The 22,800-nt window shown below is 37.6% G+C and overlaps 2 protein-coding genes across 2 annotated transcripts; one reads left to right on the top strand and one right to left on the bottom strand.

The window, feature by feature from the left end:
* The first annotated feature begins 33 nt into the window (after nucleotides 1-33).
* LOC139937974 (glycolipid transfer protein-like) lies at nucleotides 34-13,229 on the top strand. The gene is made up of 5 exons (XM_071933290.1): nucleotides 34-266; nucleotides 2,201-2,259; nucleotides 4,368-4,498; nucleotides 5,295-5,436; nucleotides 6,477-13,229. Exons 1-5 carry the CDS (start codon nucleotides 155-157, stop codon nucleotides 6,642-6,644), a joined length of 612 nt encoding a protein of 203 aa, XP_071789391.1. The 5' UTR covers nucleotides 34-154; the 3' UTR covers nucleotides 6,645-13,229.
* Nucleotides 13,230-13,373: 144 nt separating this feature from the next.
* LOC139937975 (elongin-B-like) lies at nucleotides 13,374-21,548 on the bottom strand. The gene is made up of 3 exons (XM_071933291.1): nucleotides 21,440-21,548; nucleotides 20,064-20,307; nucleotides 13,374-18,575 (listed from the first exon to the last, which is right to left on the bottom strand). Exons 1-3 carry the CDS (start codon nucleotides 21,440-21,442, stop codon nucleotides 18,454-18,456), a joined length of 369 nt encoding a protein of 122 aa, XP_071789392.1. The 5' UTR covers nucleotides 21,443-21,548; the 3' UTR covers nucleotides 13,374-18,453.
* Nucleotides 21,549-22,800: the final 1,252 nt, after the last annotated feature.

Genomic DNA, 22,800 nt, shown 5'->3' with positions numbered 1-22,800 from the left:
CAGTAGTAGGTCAAAGTTCGAATTGACGTGAAACCAAAACCCGGCGCACACGACGTCCCCCGCTCAGCTGGGTAATCAGAGTTTGGTTAATTTGTGTGTGTGAAAACTCTAAACTAAAGTTCGTTCATTTAACCATTCCACCTATAAATAAAACATGTCTTTTTATAAAAACCTTGAGCATAAGTTTGCTCCGATTCCTGAGGACAAGAGAATAGAGTCATTAATTTTTCTGGATGCTTGTTCAGGATCAATTTTACCTTTGCTTGGTGAGTACTGCTCCATGATGGTCTTCCTTCCTGTGGCTGTGCATGCAATGTATTGTATGCTGCACACTTGACCACTTGATTGTCTGCTACTCTAGTGCTACTCATAACACTAGCTCTCGTGCTGTAGTACTACAGTGTGTAGAGCTGATGTTAAGAGCATATTTTAGTAAATAGTTATTGTGCACTGGTGCTACTGAGTAGTGGTGGATAATTTTTCGCACATCGCCACCGTCTTATCCGCACTAGGCTTAGTAACATCAATAGTATAAGTATAGTAGGGCAGGCTTAATGAACTCCAAAACCACTGAATTTTTCCCTACTGCATACTGGTTGCTAGCTACAACAATTATTGGAAAAGTTTCCGTATGGCGCCACCACTTTTTCATTCGAAATAAAATAATATAGTATCTAATTTACCTGATTGAAATATCCCTTTTTGTAAAAATGAGTGAAAAAGTGGTGGCGCCATACGGAAAGTTATCCCAATTATTAAATACTAACTAATTAACAAGTAATAGAATAGGTTTTTTTTTTTTTAATAAATAGTGCTATGAATATGATCATGCTATAGAAGAGTTTGCGGTAACACCATGTAATAACAATCTCTAAATGAGTTGGGGTGGTTCTGAAAAGAACCGTTGGATTAAGAGACGATCAGAGCATACTGATCAAAACGTCGAGTTAATCCAACGGTTCTTTTCAGAACCACCCCAACGCATTTAGAGATTGTTATTACGTGGTGTTACCGCAAACTCTTCTATATCTTATTTCCACCATGCAAAGTTTCAAATCCTACTTAATATGATCATGGTTGTCGACTTGATTGAGCTTGCCTTCCTCCATTTGGTTGGAGTAGGAACGTATCCTATCCTGGTGTCATGAGTGTCTGATAGGATTAACGGGAAAACTTTTCACAAAAGCTAGAATAATTTTTTTTAAATCATCTATCCAACCTTTTTACAAGCCACTTGCACTTCACCGTGTGTTGAAATCTTGAATGCACAACATTGGAGTGACGTCATATGTTTTCATTACTTTCTTTGGTTGGTATTTTATTGAATACCCAGAAAGTTGTATTAAATTTTTGTACTCAAGACATGTGGCAACTTCATTAGAATCTTGAGATATCACAAGGCATAACAGTAAAACACCCCCCCCCCCCTGAAGCATTCTCCCCCCCCCCCATAAAAATTATCATCGGAAAAATGTATCCTGCCACCACTATTAATTATGTATGAAATAAATTAGATTAGTATATAATTCTAATTTACTCAAATAAAAATTGTAATATTACTATTTGTTTGTAAAAATGAGTGAAAAGTGGATATTCAACAGGCAAAAACGGCCAAGAAAAAGAATACTTTTGACTTCTCTTTCAAGCATTTTACTTGCACAATTTAAAGGAACACGTTGCCTTGGATCGGACGAGTTGGTCTATAAAAAGCGTTTGAAACCGTTTGTTATGAAATGTATATGGTTAGAAAGATGTTTTAAAAGTAGAATATAATGATCCACACAAGTATCTCTCAAAATTGCACGGTTTTCTTTTTACATCGCGAACTATCACGGTCGGCCATTTATGGGGGTCAAAATTTTGACTCCCATAAATGGCCGACCGTGTTATTGGACGAGGTAAAAAGAAAACCACGCAATTTGGAGGCATATTTGTGTAGATCATTGTATTCTACTTTTACATCATCTTTCTAACCATATGCATTTTATAATAAACGGTCAAAAAACGACCAACTCGACCAATCCAGGGCAACGTGTTCCTTTAAATTATGAAAAAAAAAGTTAAAGATATATTATTGAAATTTGTTATTATTGTTTCATTGTGTTCTAGTCAACAATCTATTAGAGAATCAAGGATTACAATTATTGCAACTATGTATTTATAACTTTTCTCATGTTTTGCCGTTGTTTTTGTTGTACAGATATCTTAGGTTCTACAGCATTTGCTATGGTGAAGTCGGACATCAGTGGAAACATCAAGGTACAAATGTTCGTAATACTTAGTCTGTAAAGGCTGGCTACTTTACTGATTCATATCTTTTGACGTTTTTGTGCATTCATGTCCATGCAAGTTCGCCCAAAACAAGGCTAAAAGCCACTTTAGGTTAAGGGCTACAAGGAAGAAAACATAGAAATGTAGTAACTCAGTGGAGCTGAAGGTAGGAATTTATGTTCATCTTAAAGGATTTGGTACTTTTTTAAAATGTCCATAGATTTACATTAATGTTACAGGGTTTGATGATAATGATAGTGGAAAGCTTCCCTTCAAATATTACTAACTAAGGTTGTGTAGTTTTTGAGAAATGAGTAAAACAAGTCACAAAATAATTTTGGTCTCATGAGACCAACATTATTTTCATGACATTGTTTAACTCATTTCCCAAAAACTACACAACCTTAGTTAGTAATATTTTCAGGGAAGCTTTCTACTATCATTATCTTCAAACTGTGTAAGTTTAGTGTAAATCTGTGGACATTATGTTTTTTGTCCTACAAAAAGTACATACACCCTTTAAAAGATGGCAGATCATAGGATGAAGGGAAACATGCACCAGGCAAGGAGTTTCAAAGAGATGCATGGTCTATCAAGTGTAATTCTGGCCCAGGGATTAATGGGTACATGGACAGGGATGTATCCTTAGCCCTGTGTGATAGTCCTGGCTGTGTCACACTACTGCCCCGCAGTAGATTTGTTAAAATTTGGTGTCAAAAGTCATGTGGATCTGTGATTTAAAAGCATATCAATTTAGTTATGTATAAACATAGATTGTTGAAGGTTGCTTAGGATGTTCCGGCCATGCAATACTAAAACATACAGGGACCAGCACAATTGTGTTTTTTTAACCTGCACACATTTTCTACCAGGATCTAAGCAGTGTTTGACACTAAATGCTTACAATGATTCTGGCAGTCAAAAACTGTGCACCTGTTTACGTATGTGTGGGGACTTACACATACATGTACAAATGTGCTTGTTTTTTATTGAATTAGAATTGCTGGTATGCAGTGTTATGACTCAACTCCAGTCTGACTTTCTCCTATTATGTTAATTTGACTCCACTAGAATCACAATGACTAATTATTACTCAGACTGGAACATCCTGGACTCATCAACTTTGGACCCAGACTCTATAGTTATGACTTGGGACTGTGACTCAGTTTAAATAAATATATGTACTAGTGACTTTGCCAACAAACATTTCTGGTTACTTTGACAGTCTTGGAAATTGTTTTGGTTGGTGAATAATTTTATGCAAGATTTCTTGTTTCTGGTCGGGGTCACTGAATCAAACCCCTGGCGTGCTTTTCTATTTTGCTGTGAATTAATTTTTTTTTAGAGCTGCTTGAATAGAAATAAGACCAAGTCTTTCTGCCCTAGGGAGCAGGGAACAACCAGTGAATAGGGTACCTGTTTTCAACAGTACGTAAGCAGTACCTGTTTTTAAACAGTACCTGTTTTCAACAGTATGTAAGCAGTACCTGTTTTTAAACAGTACCTGTTTTCAACAGTACGTAAGCAGTACCTGTTTTTAAACAGTACCTGTTTTCAACAGTACGTAAGCAGTACCTGTTTTTAAACATTACCTGTTTTCAACAGTACGTAAGCAGTACCTGTTTTTAAACAGTACCTGTTTTCAACAGTACGTAAGCAGTACCTGTTTTTAAACATTACCTGTTTTCAACAGTACGTAAGCAGTACCTGTTTTTAAACAGTACCTGTTTTCAACAGCACGTAAGCAGTACCTGTTTTTAAACAGTACCTGTTTTCAACAGTACGTAAGCAGTACCTGTTTTCAATAGTACGTAAGCAGTACCTGTTTTAAACAGTACCGGTACCTGTTTTCAACAGTACCGGTACCTGTTTTCAACAGTACCTGTTTTCAACAGTATCTGTTGCTGTACATACCTGTTTTTACAGTATCTGTTTTCAGCAGTGCCTGTTTCAACATTACCTGTTTTCAATAATTCCTGTTTACAACACTACCTAAGGAAAAGCACAACCTTACTGCTGTGCTTTAGGAAGCTAGATCATGTTTTTCCCAATTTCAATGGCCATGACTATAATGTTCATATATTTGATATTTCCAGAGGGTGAGAAAAAGGTATACAGAAGACCCTGCTAAGTATCCCACTCTAGCAGATATCATTGAGGTAGATGTGAAAAATGGTACTGCGTTCAAAGGTGGTTCTACAACAGAAGCATTACTATGGCTAAACAGGTAATATTCTTAATCCTTTATAAGATTCAAGTTATACGCCACAAGGGCTAACTGACAAGGTAAATTTAAAGGAACACGTTGCCTTGGATCGTACGAGTTGGTCTATTCAAAGCGTTTGAAACGGTTTGTTTTGAAATGCATGGTTAGAAAGATGTTTGAAAAGTAGAATATAATGATCCACACAAGTATCACTCACAATTGCTTGGTTTTCCTTTTACGTCGCGAACTAACACGGTCGGCCATTTATGGGAGTCAAAAATTTGACTCCCATAAATGGCCGACTGTGTTAGTCGACGAGGTAAAAAACAAAAACGCAATTTCAAGGCATATTTGTGTAGATCATTGTATTCTACCTTTACAACATCTTTCTACCCATATGCATTTTATAACAAACGATAACAGAACGCTTTTCAAAGACCAACCTGACTGATCCAAAGCAACGTGTTCCTTTAACTAATTTTGGGATGAACAAAGACAAATTTGCTAAAGTGGAATTGGAACCTGCGACCTCCGGATTAACCCGCGGTGCTATACCAACTATCTAGCTCTATTCATGTTGTTGGTCTCCCTAATTTTGACAACAAATTTGTTTGGGGTTGCCAGGGAGCACACCCAAAGTTACGATACAACCTGGAAAGCGGCAGCATGGGGATCAGCTGAAGGGGATGTCAAAAAACTTTTACTTTTGAAAGGAAAGATTTGACAAAGAGTATGAATGCACACTGGTCAACTAAAAAACGGTTGAAAAATATGACATTTTCTCAAATTATTATTGTGGCAATATTTTTTTCTGCAGAGCTCTTAATTTTGTATGCAACGTACTGAAGAACCTAGCGGCAGGCAAGGTAAAGGACAACAGCATCGTTCCATCTCTTAAGCAGGCATACAAAGACACACTGCAAGTATATCATAACTGGATGGTGAAAAACCTTGTTGAGGTAAACATCAACTTTGGGTTATCAGGGAGGTTTAGCTGCACATTACGCCAGTAAAAATTTGTCGTTTCTAGGTGACGTCGCCACTTTGGGCTTATGTCATGCTCACGTATGACCTCTGCAGGTACCTACCTGATGTGAGAAATAGTAACTTCATGTGTGGGCTGTGGACACTATTGGTAATTGTCAAAGACTAGCATTTACAGTTGGTGTATCTCAACATGTGCATAAAATAACAAACCTGTGAAAATTTGAGCTCAATCGGTCATCAAAGTTGCGAGATAATAATGAAAGAAGGAAACACCCTTGTCACACAAAGTTGTGTGTGGTTAGATGGTTGATTTCGAGACCTCAAGTTCTAAACTTGAGGTCTCAAAATCAAATTCGTGGAAAATTACTTCTTTCTCCAAAACTATGGCACTTCAGAGGGAGCTGTTTCTCACAATGTTTTATACCATCAACCTCACACCATTACTTGTCACCAAGAAAGGTTTTATGCTAATAATTATTTTGAGTAATTACCAATAGTGTCCACTGCCTTTCAAATGTGAGATTTTTACAACAAACTTTTCTGACGTTCTTGTTCAGGTTTTTGCTCGTGTAACATGCAGCTAAACCACAATAATAATGAAACAGGCACGCAACTTTTCAAAACACTGCCATAGAAAACTGAAAAACACTGTACAAAAGTTAAGTGTGATCTGCTATTCCTCTTTTTTTTCAATGAGAAAGTTGCACCTCTGCTGAATTCTGCTCATTATCATGAATATGTAACAGTTATGTCAAAACAAGAAGAAAAATCATTCACATTTCAAATTTTTTAGGATTCGACCTGCCTCAAGCTACCAGGCAAACTGGGTAGTCTACTTGGTAAGACATCTGCTCTAGATTGGCAAAGGTCGTGGATTTGAATCCCACTTGAGTTATATTCCTGTGATTGTTTTCACAGACCTCTTGAAAGTACAGAGTAAACAGTGCTGTCACACATCAGTGTAAAAGTAAAACCAAATAATATTTTGATAATTTCTACTCTGTTGTTTCAGGTGGCTTTCCATGCAGCTCCTTATTACTCTGATCTGGTCAAGAGCTTATCGAACGGGGAACCAGACGACATTGTGATTCAAGATGTACAAGAATACCAGCTGTGTCTTCAAGATCAGGTGAACACTGTTGTAGAACTCTTTGTATCTAACGGACTGGATCCAAAATAATATTTATCTTTTAAAAAAACACTAACATATTTAATATATATAGGCTCATAGTTCCTTGGTTAGATGCGACACTTGTGCCCTTGAGCAAGGCACTTGGTCATTATTGCTTCTCCCCACCCAGGAGTACAAAATGGGTACCAGTTTGAGCTGGGAGTAACCCGCAGTGGACTGGTATCCTGTCCAGGGAGAATCAAACTACTCTCAGCCATCGGCATGATGAGCCATAGTGTCTCGGGACAGATTTTACTTTTACTTTTTTTACATTCCTTAACAAATTGACCAGTTCCTCTTTTTTTGTGGTTGATGTGTGAATGTAAAGTTATTTATACAAGTTAAAATATATAAAATGTTATACTTTTAGCCTGTGTTATAAACTACCAATAAAACAGAAACATAACAAATACAGTTTTTTTTTTCCACCATCACAACTTGCTACATGGTATGGATTTGCACTAGTGAAAACGAGAACTTTGCTTCAACAGAACTATTACTAATCCGACACAACAAATGTGATTTATTATACTGTTAAACTAAAAAACACCTAAACTCAGTGTCAAACATGGTGGTCTTTAAGAACTTAGTTCTGCTTTAAAGATGATCCGTGGGCCTTACAGTCGTATAAATAAGGGAATCAATGTGTGGTGAAGAGGTTTCAACTAGTGGTTTAATCCCAACAAGGCCTGGTTCTTGATAATTTTACCAAGACGAAGTCGAGGTAAATTATAAAGAACCAGGCCTCGGCGGGTTTAAACCACTAGTTGAAAACCGATTCAACACACTTTGATTCCCATTCATAAATACCTTTTCGGTCAAAAACTATCAACACTTATGGTCAAAAACTAAAATAAATGCAAAAATTATTATTTTTCAATGATTTCTTTCAACACAACACCCCTCCAGCTATGAAATGTTAAGACCCTGTCAAGGCCCTTGGGTAAACAACTCCTTATAAGGGAAGGCTGTGCGCGTCGCGTGATGTTGCACAGCCGTTTCAGCCGTTGCTCTCAACCAATAGGAATGAAGAAACTGTCTTAAAAGAACAGGTACAAGGTTGCGTGTCACGCCTGTGAATTAACACTTTTTACCGGTCATAAACAAAGGTTTATACACACCTACCTGACGCGCTCTCCACCAATAGGAATAGCGAAACTGTCCGAGGTATTTATGAATGTCATTTAAATGTCAATGTTTTAGTTCATCGTAATCACTTTTGTTGTAAGGGGTTTTTGATTGTTTTTTGTATGGAAAGTGCGCGGTATGAATGTCATTATTATTTTAAATATACAGAACTGTATTGTAAATAAGCAATAATTTAATAATTTAATAGTATGTTAAATTTGCATGTAATAATTATGAGTGTATTATTATGCAAGGACTAATACGAAAGTGTTTTTTGTTTAAGTCTGGTGGAAGTTATGCATTTTACTTTGACTTTCACTATCAAACACAATATACTTCAGAGTGTTGGTTGAAGGTCGGTTAATTGTTAAGCAAAATAAACACAAGGGGAAATTTAGGATGGAAAATTGTATGCATCTGGCCACCACTATTTTAGGGATTTATTTGATTTTGAATGTAATTGCCTTTTTAAATTTTGTTTTATATTAGGGTTAATGTTCCTTTTGAAGAACTGGCAGCTGTAACACTAAATTTTGATCCTTAAAGAGGATAGTTCAAGCGCACATTTTACAGAAGTCTTTTGAACAGTCAAGCCTGGTTCATACTTTCTGCAATGCCATCTGATATTTGACGTCACAGCTGTTTTCGCTGCGAATGTATCGCAGGAGTTGAGCAACTTATGTGAATTATTAGTTGCAAATTTATGATGTCAAATTTCGTATCGCAATTGCAGGGAGTATGAACCTGGCTTAAGTTTTATGAAATAACCTGAGGCCAATTTCATGGCTCTGCTTACCAGGCAAAGACTCAGCACTTGCAGAAGCAGGGAAGTCTGTCAAGCATATTTCATGGGTTAGCGGGGAAATTTGGCTTGTTGGCTTGGTACTCCATTTTACTTTGACGCATGCAGAATGGTGTTGGTAAGCGCAGAATTTGGCGGTAAGCAGAGCTATAAAACTTGGCCCGATTACGTTACATGTTAACAGCAGACCTTGATAAGAGATAATGCATGGCTTAAGTTCATGTCTAATTCTCAGGCCTTTTTCTCTATAGATGTGTTAAATTATTTTTAAAATAATGAACTTTTGAACCTTAATACTGTTATGCACTAATTTACATGAAATCAGGATGCGTACCATACGGTCATTTTTATGCATGTTTCACCTAATCATGTCACTTTCGCTTTAAAAGCAAAATGCAGAACAATGACTTTAAGGTGCTCAGCTAAGCTTATAATAACAGTTTCTGTTAAGCAGGAAAGGAATTATGCAACCAAATCCACTAGGTGTTTACTACTGGTGCTCACACTGTGAACATTCCATGCTTTTCTGTATTTAATAAAGAGATGTTCCAAAAAACCTTTCCCAGATTCATTAGAAATTGTTTTGAGAGCTGTTTTTTTGCTCTGACGATACCTATAATAATCTCTAATTCACTATCAAATAAGTAGAATCTTTCCCTTTGTTTTGCTTGGTTTTGATGGATTTAAAACCACCTTGTAGGAAGAATCTGCATAGCCAAATCAAATTTATTCCTTTCCAAGCAAAACCTTGGCACTTAAACCATGTAAACATGTACAGAGGGTGTTTATTAAAGTTGTACCGGGCAGTTTCAATGGTGTGGTAAGATAGCTGCTCTTGAATGGTAAATGTTGTTAGTTCAAATCCCAACCATTGACATTTTTTCACAGAAGTCGCGGAAAGTGCGGAGTAACTTGTGCTTTTTGCACATGGTTGAATGGGTAGAACTTAATACTAGCCCAACTTGTTGAAGTTCTAATGTAAACACAATGGAGTGTGATTAGCACATAGTGCTGTATTGATGAGGCTGCCTGGGCTTCATGATTGTGGACAGTTTGTCAACTGTTTATTAAGGCTAGTTTTTCATCAGTGCTTTGATAATTTGTTTCTCTTTGATGCATTATGTCATCTACATGAACATGGACATTTTAACTCGAATATAAACAGTTGGTGTGTGAACTTTGACACATGTAACTCAAAGGCAAATAATCGGTCATGCCATGTCTAGTCTTGCTCAAGGCAGTCACATTATTCACTGCGAAAAAGACGCTGTTGTAAACCCACCTGTACACACTGTGCGAAGTGTGTGTAAATACACCGCACAACCCACTCGTGTACACTGTCACACATCGCTGAACATCCGCACTCGTGCCACTAACCGCACGGCCTCCGCATGCAGCCGACGCATGCGGATGTGTATGGGGCGTTGTTTCGTGCAATGTGGTGACACACATCACACAGTGTATAATGGGTGGGTTTTGTACAGTGGCGGTCTTTTTACGGGGTGAATAATTGGACTGCCTTGAGCTAGGCTATGCCATGTCCAATTAATGATACGGCTATGGCTGCGACTGATACTAGGGTGTAGCTTCGTGCGAGGGCAGTGTTCTGTCGCAGAGACTTGAATTATTAATCCACCACCAGGAAGACTTGGCTACAGGTCTAACAGAAAGTGCGGAGTGCCATTCGTTTTTTAGATGGGTAACTTTTTATGAAATGAGTGGATTACATTTTTAATAATTAACTGTGTGTGCAAAAGTCCCGATCAAGATTTCTGAGAAATTTGTATCAATACAATTTATTTTATATTAATAAATCATGCTTTAAAAATTATCAGGTAATATGTTCTTTAAAAGATGGTGTTACTGTGTAATAATCAAACCTTAATTAATGTTTTTATACAATGTAGTTATTTTTTATGTATTCAAAAATGTGCTTGAAAGATAGTAAGTTAAGATGTTTACAGATTTGCATATATTATGTTTTAACCTGTGCTGGGGCAATTTAATAAACAACTCTAGATTTAACTAGTTATTTACTGTTTGCTTTGTTTTAATTTTCTGTTTATTAAAGGGTGTATGTAACTTTTGTAGGACAAAAAACCCAATGTCCACAGATTTACACTAAACTCACAGTTTGAAGATAATGATAGTAGAAAGCTGCCCTGAAAATATTACGTGCTGAGGTGCTGTAGTTTTTGGGAAATGATTAAAACAACGTCGGGAAAACAATAAATAAAACGGTTACAAACGCTTTTCAAAGACCAACTCGACCGATCCAAGGCAACGTGTTCCTATAAAGGCATGAATACTATTGGTAATTGCTCAAAATAATTGTTAGCATATTTGTTAATGATCAATGAAGAGATGTTTATACTATAAAACATTTTGAGAAACAGGTCCCTCTGAAGTAATGTCATTTTTTGAGAAATAAGTTTTTTCTCACTAAAATGTTTGATTTTGATACCTTGAATATAAGCATCTGAAAGCACACAACTTCGTGGGACAAGGGTGTTTCTTCTTCCATTATTAGCTCACTACATGTACTTCGACGACAAATTGAGTTCAAATTTTCACAGGTTTTTTGTTATTTTGTGCATTTGTTGAGATACACCAAGCGAGAAGACTGGTCTATGGGAATTACTGAAGGTGTCCAGTGTCATTAAAGACATGAATTGTCAGAGAGTAGGAGGGTGGACTGTGAACTCTGTTGATGCATTCACCACATGATATCATTGCAGGCTGGTGTAGTACATCTATCATTCAAACATGTATAGACGGTGTTGAATGGTATGATAGTAGGAGGGTTGACTGTGAACTCTGTTGATGCATTCACCACATGATATCATTGCAGGCTGGTGTAGTACATCTATCATTCAAACCTGTGTAGATGGTATTGAATGGTATGATAGTAGGAGGGTTGACTGTGAACTCTGTTGATGCATTCACCACATGATATCATTGCAGGCTGGTGTAGTACATCTATCATTCAAACCTGTGTAGACGGTATTGATTGGTTTGATAGTAGGAGGGTTGACTGTGAACTCTGTTGATGCAATTCACCACATGATATCATTGCAGGCTGGTGTAGTACATCTATCATTCAAACCAGTGTAGACGGTATTGAATGGTTTGATAGTAGGAGGGTTGACTGTTTACATTGGGTGCGTTCGTTTAGCTTCCCTGGGTCTTCCCCACTGTGCTCACTCGGGTGAGCCCCTGACAAGAGCTAATCAAACGACCACTCACAGCTCTCGTAGTGACGTTGTTTACCTTGGGCCAGCCCCCAAGTGACCCACTCCACAAGCAGGGCACTGGGGGCTGACCTGGGTGAGCCCCTGGAATGACGTCAAAAGCTATTCGAACGCATCGGGCAGACCGGGGATGACCCAAGGAAGCTAAACGAACGCACCCATAGTGATTCACCACTTAGTATCAATTTCAGGCACAGTGAATCTATAATTCAAACTAGGGTGAGACTGAATTATCACAAGGTAGAAGGGTTAATGACTGCAGTAGTCACTACTCACATTACAACAACAAAAACATATTACCTCAAAACCAATGTTTTAAATTAATATTCACTTAGCAAGTTTAATAATAAACATTGTTAAAAATGGTGCTACATTACGATCTACTATTAATACATTCATACAATAACATCGGAAAAGACAAAGTAGACTAAAGGAACGATGGCAAAACTGCTTCCTCAAAATTGTAAAATGTTCAATCATAGGTTCGTTGTTTACTGCTCAATGGCTCAATAAAGATGTTGCTTTACAATAAATGATATTACGTATTGAGACTTTACACCCTTTATGTGGCTACTGATGATGCCATACTCATAATCATGTTAATGCCATGTCGCCTAAAATGTGCAGTATACTGCACATACACAGGGAAACTGACTCCCAAAATCCTAATACAAAGATTATTGTAAATGCTGTTTGAAGCTTTGCATGGTGTGGAGAATAAGATTAACTATAAATTAAACTTGCGGGTACAACCATTGGTAAAACCTCATATGAAGGAGTGGTGGCTCTGAAAACTGGCTCTAATGATGACATTAGGTGAATTGGGTGAATAATGAGGACCCAATATCATAGCTCTGCTTACCACCAAATATCTGCACATACGTACGCATTCCCCGTTTATAAAATTATGTCAAATCTGCTTTAAAGCCATTGGACCCTTTTGGTAAACAGTATTGTCCAAGGCCCACACTTCGTGTATCACAACTTCTATATCAAATAACAAACCTGTGGAAATCTAGGCTCAATCGGACATCGGAGTCGGGAGAAAATAACGGGAACACTTACTCCTGTTTTCGCGCGTTTCGCCGTGTCATGACATGTGTTTACAACAAATCCGTAATTCTCGTTAACGAGAATTTATATTGTTTTACCGTTTTCTCAAAAAGTAAAGCATTTCATGGACTAATATTTCAAGAGAAGTCTTTCACCATTACCTTCTGTAAACCCTGTAAATTATTTGTAAATCTGTGAACTTATTTTTTTTTTTCTGTACCGAAAGGGTCCAATGGCTTTAAGCGTGGATTCCCTGCTTCTGTGAGTATCGGTTTGCTTTACAGTAAGAAAGAGCCATGAAATTGGGCACAGAAAGCCTTTGGAGAGACATTTTCCTGCAATCAATCCAGGCATTTCTTATTTGGAAAAGAAAACGAAAACAGCCTTAAAAAAACAAACCTACAATGTATAAGTATTTTTTCTTCTGATTCAAAGCATGGGCCATCACGACAATCTAATTGTATTATTTACAATGTTTAATGGATCAAAAATCTTAACAGAGGAAGTAACAAAAAAACAAATAACAATAACAAATAAATAGGAAATAAACAATTTGTGAAAGGTGCAATTGTATCAAAATAAAAGGTCCCAACAAAGGCAAAGTGACCAGGAAAAAAGTTCAAATTGCAAACAATAGTTTTGAAGAAGAAAAAAGGTGTTTCAGATGAGTCATTGCAGCCCTTAGTGGGTCTACATCCACCCCTACCCCTTCATGCTGCTCAAATAGAGACACTTCCTATAGGGCTGGAGTCACCATCAAAACTGGCCTGGCCAGTCCAACAATATCCCACCTTCCCCCTGATAGATGACAATAAATTAAACCCTGAAACAAATTTCATTCATGTCTAAACGTGAGGGAATACTTTAAACCATTTTAATATGAAACGATAATTCTTGCATCAGGATTCAAGGTTGTAATTTTAAGGCTTGTGAGACCCATGAAGAAATAAATATGTGCCTTATTTAGGATATGGACTGCTGTGATTTACCACTACACAAAGCTTGGCTGATGGTAATAAAAAGCTTCATTGCAAAAATTACATTATAACTAGAGAAGGGATAACATTTTAAGATTCTGTATTAGATAACAAAGCAAGCAGCTTTTACTGATTGGACAAGAAGACCAAAAACACTCTATTTCTTCTTTGATTATGTAGTTACTTGCTAATGAGAGGGTTTATAATAGAAAAACTTGCCAACAAAGAATTAATCTTTAAAAAGTTAGGAGTGCATATTTGTTTAGGGCAAGCTCTATAAACCAAGTTATTGAACCCAGAGCAAAATTCACTGGACTCGGGCCAGTGGGTACTTTAAAGGCAGTGGACACTATTGGTAATTACTCAAAATAATTATTCGCAGAAAACCTTACTTGGTAATGAGTAATGGGGAGAGGCTGATGGTATCAAACATTGTGAGAAACGGCTCCCTCTGAAGTGCTATAGTTTCCGAGAAAGAAGTAATTTTCAACGAGTTTGATTTCGAGACCTCAGATTTAGAACTTGAGGTCTCGAAAACAACCATCTAAACGCACACAACTTCGTGTGACAAGGGTGTTTTTTTCTTTCATTATTATCTCGCAAGTTCTATGACCGATTGAGCTAAAATTTTCACAGGTTAGTTATTTTATGCATATGTTGAGATACACCAACTGTGAAGGCTAGTCTTTGACAATTACCAATAGTGTCTTACTGCCTTTAAAGACACTGGACACTATTGGTAATTGTCAAAGACCAGTCTTCTCACTTAAGCATCTCAACATAAGCACAAAATAACAAACTGGGAAAATTAGAGCTCAATGGGAGACTTTGGGATGCTAGGTGGCAGCAGACTTACCAGGTAAATTTCCATTGTTTACGTAGTTCTGAGCGTGCGCACATGACCCGAGAACAATGGATTTTACCTGTAAGTCTGCTGCCACCAAGCCTCCCAAAAGTCTCCCATTGGTCATCAAAGTTGCAAGATAATAATGAACGAAAAAACACCCTTGTCACACCAAGTTGTGCGGATGCTTGATTTAGAAACCTCAAAATCTAATTATGAGGTCTCGAAATCAAATTCGATGAAAAATAATTCTTTCTCGAAAACTCCTTCACTTCAGAGGGAGCCGTTTCTCACTATGTTTCTCTTCCTTGCTCTATGGCTTTATACTATCAAACTCTCTCCATTACTCGTTACCAAGTGAGGTTTTGTGCTAATAATTATTTTGAGTAATTACCAATAGTGTCCACTGCCTTTAAGCCTTGTTGAATTAATCCCACTTATGTGTAAATCCAAGTAAATTTTGTCAAATCATAAAAATTACATGTACAAATGTACAGCTGTACAAATACACGTACAAGCAAACATACCGCACTATTGTATCTTATATTTTGTACAAAAATGTTGCGATAGGGAAACAAATTGATGCTCTTAGGGCCACACACAAACCTCACTTACCATTAATTTACATCAGCCCCCCCCCCCCCCCCGAAATAAAACCAAAATATTAATCATACGAAATCTCCAGTCCAATAAAATTAATTCAAAAACAGGAAAGGTTTTTTTACAGCCGAAAGCACACATCTCTTCCAGCACAGAATCAAACGCGCTTAGGAGAAGTATATTTTACGCAGAGACATATATGTTCATATTGACTAGACAGGTAACTTGACCCGTCTTTCGAAGCTGTGTGTGCACATCCATGTTTGTGTGTTACAAAATGTGTAGATAGAACACACTTCAGAATGTGTGTACTTTTGCATACGTATGTAGCCCAAACCCTCATTCACAGTTTCAACACAATGCTAGTTCTACGAACAAACAAGTTTTTCAGTCATGCTCATGCCTCTAACGTTATCGCATCAAGAAGGCTTCAATAATGTTTGCATGAGGAATCAAGAGTTAGCCCTCTCGTCAATACATACAATTCTATAATTTCGAGCCAAAAAATCATGCATTGCCGATAACGGACTCAATACAATATAAATGCTTAGCAGATCAAGTTATCAACCGTATTGAATAACCCCTTTGCTGCTATAAAAGTCGCCATCTTGTTAAGTCAAACCATATGAGCGCCTAAACGCGTACATCAAAGAAACACGCAGCACGCAGCATTCCCGGTTTGATTTCTACGGCTCAAGCACGCACACACACACGCACACGCTTGCAGACGCCATCTAGAAGGGCAAATATTGGAACGGTGATGTCATATTCAACACGGTCTATTTAGGGGAATATCTGCTACAGCAATAGTCTTGGTTCCAAGACCATTGGTGTTGCGCGGTCACACACAACCAACGTTCAGATCTATGCACGGCAAAAACTGTACACGCTTGTAATGAACGAATGCTAGCGGGCGCTCTGTTTCTCTGATTTCGATCTCACCATGGTCTTGGATATTTGCAACGACGGGTCTTAACTTTTTTATTGTTTTTCGGCAAATCTCCCCCGACTTTCCGGTGGAGCCAATCAGAGGCTGCGTAGAGACTTGGGATTGAAAGCATACCTTTTGATAATATAGCGTAACCTAATCGTATCTTGGAGTGTATAAGCGTAGCTTAGTAGCTGCGTAGCTTGAAACAAAACAATATCTTTTGGAGCGTAAGCATATCTTGGAACGTAAACGTAGCTGCGTATCTTGAAACGTAAGCGTAACCTAACATGGGATTGAAAGCGTACCTTTTGATACTATAGCGTAACTTGAAGGAACGTAAGCAGATCTAGGAATGTAAGCGCAGCTGAGTAGCTGCGTAGCTTGGAACGTTGACAAATCTTTTGGAGCGTAAGCATATCTTGGAACGTAAGCGTAGCATCTTGGAACGTAAACGTAGCTGCGTATCTTGGAACGTAAGCGTAGCTTGACTCGGGCTTGAAAACGTACCTTTTGATATTATAGTGTAACTTGAAGGAACGTAGACTTAAGCGTATCTTGGAACGTAAACGTAGCCGAGTAGCTGCGTAGCTTGGAACGTAACCATATAATATCTTTTGGAATGTAGTCGTAACCATATCTTTTGGAACAACTCATGAGCAATTGTGAATTTTGATTGCTTGTCGAGTGGCGACTACTGCTATAACTCACTTGGTTAATCGTGCGGCTAAGACTACGTACTATAAAAGTAGTTGTGATCAAATTCCTGCTTGGTATAACCACTTTTGTCGCTCATGACTATTCACAAAAACTTTTTACAAAACACAACCATGCAGACGTCAGTGACACAATCTTTCAATCATTTCAGATGCCCCTTCGGCAAACAATATGTCATGATGCATCTGGGGCAACGGGAGTTAGTTTCGCGACTAATATCGAAGTCGCAGTTATTTGAGGCGACTATAGTCCAGTCATAAATTCCACTAGTTGCCCAATTTAATCATTACTTCAAAAATAACTCTTCATTCACAGAATTAAAAAGTAATACTTTGTTTGAAAAAATTATGGTTTGAGGGGATTTTGTTTTATCATTATTTTTATTTCATTTTTATTTCATGTGTAGTTTTGACATCATCAACATTACCTGAAAACTCATAACAAAAAGAAATTAGGGGGCCATGCAACAAAATGGAGCATATTGGAACGTTGCGATCATAAGAAACAATGGATTCGACACCCGCAAGCTGGGAGTTCACAGCGCCCGGGATTTAACACCTCCAACCCCCACGAGACACGGCATGGGCGGTACGTGATATTCCTCAAGGCTTACGTTCCGATTGCTCCACGCCACGTGGCTATACAAGCGTCTCTGACTCTCTGAATGCTAATCTTACGTTCGATTTTTGACCATTATTTACGATTTCAAATCGTCACATATCCATAATCTGAATAGGTAGTCTAAAATACTTCAAATTTCACTGTTTTCCTTTTAATAGGCCTCATGACCACGGAATCACTTTGAGCAAAGATTATTAAAAATAGAGCGCCGATCATATTGACCTTTGACTCAATCTAGTTTGAATAGTCATCTTCAATTCGTCATTTGATATGAATATTGCATACATTAAAAGTCATTTACATAGTCTGGCCACGCCTTCAATTTGCAAATATCCAAGACCTTGGTGAGCACAGACATGGTGAGATCCGGAAATCAGAGAAACAGAGCGCCCGCTAGCGTTCGTTCATTACAAGCGTGTACAGTTTTTGCTGTGCATAATCGGAACGTTGGTTGTGTGTGACCACGCAACACCAATGGTCTTGGAACCAAGACTACTACAGCAATGATGCTGGAGCTAAAACCTTCATGTATACATGGAGTATTGTACAAGCTAACTTCAAGGAATCCTTTGAACAATTTTACCAACAGCTGTTTTCCTTCATGAAAATTGATATCTAATGCATTTTTGAGCTCATCAAATAACCTTTACTTTTTGCTTCATAAATAATAACATTCCAGATCTCTTCAATGGTGCATTGATCATTTATAAAACCAAATGATCAAATTTACTTGAGGAATAAAATAATGCAATCAAATAAGCGTCTGGTGGAAATTGATTTTGCCAAACACTCTTACACTACATGCTACTAGATAGAATGTTATCATATACATGTATAGCTGTGTTGATATAAAGACCTAGGTCCTCTTACATTGGATACTATCTTTTCAATGGGGCTCTATGATACAGGTTGTTCCACTGTGTTTGTTGTGCTAGAATCTGTGGGCTTCATAACGTCCGGTAGCTCAGGAGGATTGGAGTAGGGTACTGGGTCTAGCGACTCAAACTCATCGGTGTCACCTTGGCAGAGAAAAGGCAAAACTTGGGTTAGCTTCCATTAGGACAGTAAAACAAAGGGTGGCTGGTCAGCTTGCCTGCAGGAAAAGTAAGGCCTCATACTTCACTGAGGCAGCGATTGCCTCGTTGCCCCTTGTCATTGCCTTGGTGCCCTTGAATTGCTCCAGTAGAAATTTACAATTTCCTCATAGGGTGCCCTTTGCCAAAGAGAAAATGCCTTGGTGCCCTTGCCCTTTCAAAAACGAAGCATACAGCCCTGAAAGGTAATGTTCTAATATCAAAGTCTTATATAGCGCACGTATCACCCAAACAAGGTACTCAAGGCGCTGAGTACATATAAACTTTCAGAAAGATAGGTTATTGCAGTGATGAGTTCTGAGACCCAATTATGAAGCACCTTATAAGGGTTTACAAGGTGCTGCGGCACATACAGCAGCAACAGCCAGGAACACCGGGGCGAACCCCCTTCTCTTTGCGATAAGTGCACTGGGTTCTTTAACATGCGTTACACAACACATGTGACCAATGACTTTACGTCCCATCAAAGGACAAAGCAATGGTAGAGTGGTAAATAGAGTGGTGACTACAGACATGGAAGAAGTAGACATAGAGAAGAGGGCCCAGTTGTTTAGAGCATTGAATTCAAGAGAGTGGGTTTAAATTCCGGTCATGACACTATAATTGCTTCTCTTCACCCAGGGGTATAAATGGGTACCTGTGAGGGTAGAGGTTAATACTGTGTATAAAAAAAAGCTTCAGAGCGTAACAGCAGCTCGGTTGTATACTTTCCCTAGGAAGCTGGGAAAGAACTAAAGTTATATAAAGAGTTTCCATTTGTGTGAAGTTGTTTTATCGATAACTTGCCCTGAACATTCTGTGTGGGGCGAGTTTAACAACGGTTGACAAATTTGGAACATAGCTCACTTTGTAGTGTGAACGTTGCTTACCCAACATGCTTTTAGGGCCAAGTATATAAACAGACAAAAGGCACTGGAATCAATGTATGCAATCACTCTTTACTGGGGCTTACTGGATAATCCCCAATTCCAGACATTCAAATCTTTAGACTTTTATAATTTGTCAGATTAACCAGGAATTAAGCCATTTATTAAAGGAACACGTTGCCTTGGATCGGACCAGTTGGTCAAAACAAAAGCGTTTGTAACCGTTTTTTATAAAGTGCATATGGTTGGAAAGATGTTTTTAAAGTTTGCCTCCAAATTGCGTGGTTTTCCTTCTACTGTGCGAACTAACATGGTCGGCCATTTATGGGAGTCAAAATTTTGACCCCCATAAATGGCCGACGTATTAGTCGACGAGGTAAAAGGAAAACCACGCAATTTCGAGGCAAATTTGTGTAGATCATTGTATTCTACTTTTATAACATCTTTCTACCCATATGCATTTTATAAAAAAACGGTTACAAACGCTTTTCAAAGACCAACTCGACCGATCCAAGGCAACGTGTTCCTTTAAGTAGTTTCAGCTTACCATCAAGCTTGAAAGTCAAGCCAAGCATTGCTGGGGCCTGTGCTTTTGCTGTGTTATTCGTGAGTCCACAGTCTGAGAGGGTCTTAGTGTTGTCTAGTTCCTCCTTCTCCCTGAATAATTTCTGCTCATCTGGTGATCTCTTTGTGATACCTTCAATGATTTTCTTCAGTTCATGGACAGTACTTGTCTCTTTGGCATCGGTGAAGATCGTCATCTTCTGCCGTCTTATCATGAGGAAGACGTCCTTCAAGAAAGAGACACAAACAGCAAATGAACAAAATGATGTGTACAGCTAAAACTAATTTTCAAAAAGCTGTCACTATTTTACAATTTGCTTGGACAGAAAACTTGTTCATAAGAAGTGCCAGGTTTCCAGTCAATGGATACCTTGCATCTACAGTGGTGTGACACTTTGTACCTTCGACACGTCGTACCTTCGACACGTCGTACCTTCTTACAAGACACTTCGTACCTTCTTACAAGACACTTCATACCTCGTACTAATTCAGGATTTCTGTATTGTCTATGATTATTTTGTGATCAGCTGATTATGAAATGAAAACAAATCAAACCAATTATTATTACTTTGTTGGGACCAAGGAGCCATTTAGACGATTGCGTGATTGTTTGATTTTAAAATATTTTTGAACAATATAAAATGGATCATGTTGTCCTTGGATGGACACTAACTTATACATATTAATTTACATTAAAATTAAATTTAAAAAGGACATTCACAAAATTACACAAAAATTACAATTCACTAAGTATCATTTTGTATCTCAACGGACAATCTAACTTATTATATTATTATACGAAATACACATTTACTGGAGTGAACAGGTGAACTGAACAGACGAAGTGACTCGACTGACACATGACGACAGTGTGACTCAGCTGCTGGTCACTTCAAACAACAGAGAAGTGGGGTTTGCATAGGGTCTGTCACTCAGATTGAATCATTGTTACGACATGTACACCTCACTAGGCTATGATATGAAAGAATGGGTATGGAAAATGGACATTTGGGAAGTTGAAAATGGGGATAACTTTCCGTATGGCGCCACCACTTTTTCACTCATTTTTACAAAAAGGGATATGTCAATCAGGTAAATTAGATACTATATTATTTTATTTCGAATGAAAAAGTGGTGGCGCCATACGGAAACTTTTCCGAAAATGGAAATGGAAACGGATATGGAAGTGATCAGTCATTAAAACAAAATAATCACAAGTAAAAAATGTTTAAATTAATTTAAAAACTCCACTTGGAATGGTCCTTGAACACAAAATCCAAATCAAAACTCAGCTCAACCTTAACAATAACACAACAAAAGAAACACTTGCTCGATATATAACCCAAAAGCGTATCTTACCATTGTAAATGAGTCACTTTTCCAGCAGACAAATAACTATATCTTTTCTCTGTCTCTCCCAGAACTTGTTACCTAGACCGCATTACCAAAGAAATACGTCAACCCTTTATCCAGGTAGTTTTGAGTAAGTGCAATAATATCATGAGATTGATACTTTGTGCACGAGGTTGCAACAAAGGGCGCCCGCTTTGATTTAGAGCGTTAGTTGTGTAGTTTTATATCCTAGGACATTGAAGGGTATGGCGTGTCAAACGTTGCATTATTCGATAATGTTCAATATATGTGCGATGTTTCTCATATATATGCGATAATTGTCACATATGTGCGATATTCATTTGATGTATGCAATAAATGTAATATATATGCACTAAATGTAATATATATGCAATAAATGTAATATATATGCGATAAATTGTAATATATGTGCGATAAATTGTAATATATGTGCGATAAATTGTAATATATGTGCGATAAATTGTAATATATGTGCGATAAATGGTAATATATGTGCGATAAATTGTAATATATGTGCGATAAATTGTAATATATGTGCGATAAATTGTAATATATGTGCAATAATTTGCAATATATGTGCGATAATTTGCAATATATATGCGATAATTTTTAATATATGTTTGTTAATTTTGTAGTATATTATATGCGATCATTTGTATGCGATGTTTTGTGACGGTATACATATGCGATAATTTAATATACATGTGCGATGTTCGTTCTTATATATGTGCGAAAGTGGAATTGTGGGATATAGTATGGCTTCCTGTCCACTTGATCCCCGTATCCGTAATGTTTTAGATCGGGCCAGACTATACTCTGGACGGTATAGTATGGTTCCTATGGTTCAATGAGATTGGCGTAGGGTTTATAGTTATGGTCAGGGTACGAGACTCGAGCAGCGTATTTCCGAAATAGCCAGCCAGCCGCGTATTCGGATAATAGAACACATACAGTACAGGGAGGTGACAAAATATTGCATTTTGCTCAAATCTTAAGGTGAAGATCTGTTTTACTCGAACGAATTCTGCAATATTAGCATAGTTTAGAATTGTTAATTGATAATATGTCAATTTCATAGCTTCACATGATTAAAAAATAATTTATAAAAAGTGAAAAACATTAACAAAACGTCAAAAAATGACCCGCAAACAAAAAGGCAAACATTTTTATTTTGTATTTTTTGCATTTTTTAATATGTCAAAAAATCATCACTGTGAAATACAAAACCATAACTTGAAAAGAATTTATACCCTTCGTTAAAACAAAACATTTAATTTGTAATCCAGAACTTTCAAGACTAATATAGTGGGCGTATCAAATTTTGGAGCTGGGTAAATTTGGTTCAC

The sequence above is a fragment of the Asterias amurensis genome, chromosome 6 (genome assembly GCF_032118995.1).
Source record: "Asterias amurensis chromosome 6, ASM3211899v1".
NCBI classification, from domain to species: Eukaryota; Metazoa; Echinodermata; class Asteroidea; order Forcipulatida; family Asteriidae; genus Asterias; species Asterias amurensis.
This window is presented reverse-complemented; position numbering and strand designations above follow the sequence as displayed.